General features: G+C 43.7%; 1 protein-coding gene across 1 annotated transcript in view; it reads right to left on the bottom strand.

Moving 5' to 3' along the window:
- The window catches only part of GNB5 (G protein subunit beta 5), a 33,233-nt gene extending 27,920 nt beyond the window's left edge, over positions 1-5,313 (bottom strand). The window contains exon 1 of the mRNA XM_035899546.1: positions 5,188-5,313. Coding sequence (XP_035755439.1) covers positions 5,188-5,313 — 126 coding nt within the window. The remainder of the gene's footprint in view (positions 1-5,187) is intronic.
- Positions 5,314-5,379: the final 66 nt, after the last annotated feature.

Genomic DNA, 5,379 nt, shown 5'->3' with positions numbered 1-5,379 from the left:
CTCCCGGGCTCAGCACACCCCCACCCCCCCGGGCTCAGCATCCCCACTGACCGCCAGGGAGGCAGCTGGGACTAGCCTCCCCCTCCTGCCCTTCCCAGGCTTCCACCTGCGGATCTCTGCTGTACATCCCAAGCCCTTCTCACAGCCCAAAGGCTCAGTTTCCCCAGAGAAAGGGTGTTTTTGCTTTGCACCCGAAATTGTTTGTAGCAGAAGTTGCACGCTTTGGGGGGGAAAGAAGGAAAAAAACAAGTTGTGGGTCACCCCAACAGCATTTTAAATATCAGACTGGGAAGACATTTCCTAAGCCCAGACAGGATCTCCTAGCTCCTCTCCATCATTCCCTTATACCCCTATGGGCAGGTGTGACCAGGAGACTTGGTCACTCAGAGGGTCTCTGGCCCAGCGCCTGTGGCATAAGCCATCTCTCTACTGTGCTTTGAATTCCTCATTTTAAAATTTTGTGTTATTGGAGGGGGTTTTTTGAGGGGTGTGGGCTTTTTTTTCCCCTCCTTAAACTAGCCACCTCTTTCCTCTGCACACAAGTAAGCACATCAGGGCCTGTGCCCTTCCCAGCCCTTTGAAAGGGACCAGTTTCAAAAACCCCAAGGGAACGAAGAACCCTCTACTTTGGTGTTGGTGTGAGCCTGGGGCACGGCTCCATGGCTCCACAGGCCCTGCTTGGGTGCAGATTGCGCGCTGGGCACACGGAGCAGATGACATTTCCACAGAAATTACTGTGGCACATGGCCTTGCGGCTTTTTGTTCCCTGGGAGTTCCTTGAAAACGTCCTCTTCTTATTACAGTAATTGTCCTTGATCTACGGGAGTAACTTTGCTCATATTGACTCCCATTGTCTCCCTTTAGCCAGAAAATAGACAATCCAATGGCTATTGTTCAACCTGGAGCTGTGCCAAGATTGGAAAGGGAGATAAGAAAATACGTGTTTGCAGCTGTTGTTTAGGCTCTGGGCACATCCTGGACACAGTGCGGGTCCCGGAGAAAATAAAAGTCCTTTCCCACAGTGGGCTTAGCAGCAGTGTCACTGTCTGACCGGGATGCACAGGCAGAGCTGCTGAGCTCTTTGCTGTCGCTCCAGGGACTGAATTCAGGCCCTGGTCTGGCCGTGTGCTCAAGGTCTCTCCTGGTCAATGGAGCTGCAGGCAGGAGCTGGGTTACTTGGCTGGAGAGTGAAACACAGTGGATGTGTTTCCAGCCTTCTCATTGTCCACAGAAACTGGGGTGACTTAACCCCACCAGCTTGACAGCCACGTAGGCAACCCTGAACTTGATTTTGAACCAGTTATATTCAGTATCACAAAAAAAAAAAGTAGGTAGCACAATCTATGGAGCTCACATACTGCTGGATATGGGAACATCCTTCAAAGCCCCTCGAAGTAAACAGCATATTGGAAATGTCTTCCAGCACACTGACAGTGCCAAGGAAATAAAATTTCAGTATTTTTAAAGTGATACCAAAGGAACAAACCCCACATCTTTTAGCAAGAAAGTGACAGGAAGCTTCTAGAGTGTTATCTTCATGTCTGAAAAATTAAAGCTACTTACATTAAACTCAATAACGCAGCTGTGTCCTGGGGAAGTGGCACGGGAAGATTTTGAAGAAGAAACTTCATTTTTGAAGGATTTTAAGCTATGACAAATGCACTCGTTCTGACACCTGATACGTGTGAAAGGGCCCAGAAGTTAAACCCAACAAAAAACATAGGAAATTTCTTTGCCTTGATAGGAACACATCAGCTCTAAGGAATTTGGCTTACATAACACCTGTATGTCAGATAGCTGGCACAGTCCTGACAATGAACACCCCAGACTTTCTTGCCTTACTGATGTGAACAGTCTCACCACTTTGAGGAATGGGATTAAAAAGTCTACAAAGAGCAGCACGGAAGGTGAGAGTCTTTGGAAACCATACACGTTCAGAGTGATACACGACACTAGTCCCAAGATGACAGGGATAAGCAGAGCCATGAGGTGAAAGCAAAGCCTCTACTGAATAGAGTGAGCTGCAGAAGTGTGTCCTACATAAAGGTGTATTTCATTAGTTTGAATTAAAAAAAAAAAAAAAAGAAAAGTATTTCGCTCATCTGACCAAGCTGCTTAACTACCCATATAGTTGTTAGCTAACCATGTGAAAAACACAGGTTAGAGTAAGGCCATTTCGGAGCTTTAAATAAAATGAACCAGGGTTGGATTAATTTAGAGGATAACATAGTACTGGATCAACTAAAAAAAAAAAAATGTTACCATTTAATAAATAATGAAGGCTCTTTGTTTCTCCCTTTTCATAAAATCTAACCATACTGAAGGTGATGTGCTTTTAACAATGTATTAGCAATCACTTAAAAAAATTGTAAGTAGTGAGTGATTTGTTAACACAGTATTAGAATTCACTGCACTGAAGGCATGTTTAATCTGAAATGGCAGTTCAGTCAGCAGTAACACGTAACTGAACTCCACCTTGTAATGTTATGATCCATTAATTGTGCAGTAACAACTGGCACATAAAAGTATTTGTTGCTGCGGCTTCCTACTGACCACCAGCATTCCCTGGAAAGCTGACCGTTTCCAAACTGTCTGCTATGTCCTCAGCAGCAGTGAGCTTCCAAGTTGCCCAAAACAAGGACAGCTTTTTGTAACACAGCTTTTTTCTCTGACTCTCCCTGATGGGGCAAAGGCAAGCTGACCTTTGGCTTCACGTCTTTTGAGGTTATTTTGAGGTAACCACTCTGAAAGTAGTCAGCTTTCTATGGGGCATTATTCTATGGAACTGCCAGAGAAATATTAATCACCAAGAACTGTGGCAAAACCAGTCATTATTGCAGTCATAAACCTACCTTCCACACACAGCAAATACACCAGATGGTAGTGATGGGGATGTATGGAAGAAAGTTGGTACTGTTCCATTAATAAAGACACTGGGGAAAATGGAGGGTCTAACAGAGTGGCACAAATTGTTGCCTATCTCAAAAGTTAGGTCTTTAAAGTAAATTTTCACTCTAATTCACCAGTTGATCTCTTCTTAAATTGTAAGCTAATTTACTAATACTTCTGTGGGGAGACTAAACCAGCAAACACTGATTGAGTTTCTACTGACTAGCACCAATCTCCAAAGCAGGCAAAACCCCAGAGGGAAAAGATTACTTTGTCTAAAAAGCAAACAACTGAAGTAGGATGATCTCAACACTGGGAATCAGCAACTTCTAATTCTGTTATCCCTCAACATATGTTGGCTTTGGGGAAATCACAAAGACCAGCTGATGAAAATGCATGTGTGCATCTGCTGGACTGAAACTAGGAAGTTGCATGTGCAAATCAGGAAGTTGCAAAAGGATCAGCCAACTATACACCACATTATGCACATGCATCCAGAAACACATGTGCAAGTGTGGCAAGGACGTATTGTACATTTTGATATAAGCCAAAGCGTACGCACAGCTCTGAAAAAACAATTAAAAAAAGGAAAGGATACAATTTCCCTACCCATACATACTTCAGTGCTAGTGCAAAGAGCTCTCTGTGTTCTGAATATTTGTTTTTACATCTTTCACAAAATAAATATAAAGAAGCAAGCCAAAGCCAGATCTACCAGAAAGCCCAAGATCCTACTGCAGTGCTAATAGGAAGCCTAACAGGCTGTTAGGTACTGATGCAATTCTTCCTGAAGCCTCAATCTGCTTCCACCTAGCAGCTGTTTCAGTTGGTAGGAGTCTAACGTCCATAATGCAAATAATAAGGAGAAAGTTACAGGAACTGTAAATAATAAACAGCCAGTTTCCTGCAATTATAGCATTCATTTATCAAGTCATGCAAAAATTTACTGGATAAATAGCTATTTATAGGTTGTTGGCCAAGAAGGACCTGAACAAAGCAGCAATTTCAAAGTCAGGAGAAGCAAATAAACCAGGAAGGGACTGTCTTTTGTCTTGCTGTCACTAAATCTAAATTTCCCTTTAAACAATGTAAGGCATGAGGATGTGCTGCATCAGCCAGTGAACTGTACACGCCGCACCACCTACAACCACCAAATCAGTGCTCTCATCTGCCTGTAAAACTGTTTCATAAACACAGCTAGTTAAACCTTTCATCATTCTTGCAGAAACCCTTTCTTCTGACACTCAAATGCAACAAACTATTGGACCCTACTCAGTCATGGTAGAGACCAGTTCTAGGGAGGAAACAAACAGTGAAGGATGTCTTCTCCAACTGATAATACACAATGGTTCAGGAAGAGAAAATAAAACTCCCCCAAGCTAGAGTATAATCAGGACAATAAAATTCTTAAGTTTACAAAAGGAGTTTTGGAGACCAGCTCTTCAACAGCCACACAGTTTCACAACCTTAGCTTTGTATTTCATCTAGAAAACCCCACCATGATCTTTCTAGAACAATGTTCCCTACCAGGACAGTGGGATATCACCTCAGCAGTAATTGTTGGAGATAGAAAGCCTCCAGCATCATCACTTCTCCATGCAGGTATTCTGGCAGGACCTGCTGGTCAAGCTAGCAGGTTTGCTAATCTCCCCTCTTACTAACTTCTGTGGTGATGCACACACATGCTGACAGAAGACAGTCCGCTACTGTGCAACCTTTTCCCACCCTATCTTCATTGTAGCTACTTCCAGCTCTCACCCAAGTACTGCACACAGCATATGAGACAACATGGTCTCAGTATGAAATGTGGGCCACAAGGGTGTTCTGACAGCACTTGACTTGTGTCTCGCTTTTACTGAGACAGACTAGATGAATTTCATATCCCTTAGGCACTAGGGAGTGAGTTTATTGCAATGGTTTAATCTTTTTTTGTCAAGTCCCGTTAAAGGGAATGGGAAACAGTCAAGAACATAGGCCAAGCAGACTTGCACACATACACTGCAGAATTTAGACCGGCACATAACATTTGCACAGCTGAGGAATGCAGTACCCTAGGGGAAAAAGCTCGTGGCCATTTTCCAATCAAGAACCATTAAAAGTATCCTTGAATCCCAGGGCCACCACTGTTGCAGGCTCGTGGAAACACGAGGTGTCTGCAGAGGTGTGTGTTTGGCAGTCTATGGGCCTAGCAAAGCTTATTTGCTGTCCAGAAAAATCCAACATAACAGACCATCAATACATCCAAGCCCCGTTTTTTGCAGTCTTTCCACATTCTGGCTGATAAAATCAATAACGTACCATTTCCACACACAGCGAGCAGTAGCTGAGTTGTTCTGATTTGATGTAAACGGCCCTAAGGGGCTTCTCTTTGGAGCACTTGTCACATGGACCAAATACAACTGCTAAAAAGGTCTGGTCACACATCTTTGCGGTTTGAGAGAGCTGAAAGAGACAGAGAAGAAGGTAAGAGAGCTTTCGAGTGCAGCGCAA

This window comes from Egretta garzetta, unplaced genomic scaffold, assembly GCF_000687185.1.
Source record: "Egretta garzetta isolate BGI_Z169 unplaced genomic scaffold, ASM68718v1 scaffold287, whole genome shotgun sequence".
NCBI classification, from domain to species: domain Eukaryota; kingdom Metazoa; phylum Chordata; class Aves; order Pelecaniformes; family Ardeidae; genus Egretta; species Egretta garzetta.
Note: the sequence above shows the minus strand (reverse complement) of the source record. Positions and strands in the feature narration are given on the sequence as shown.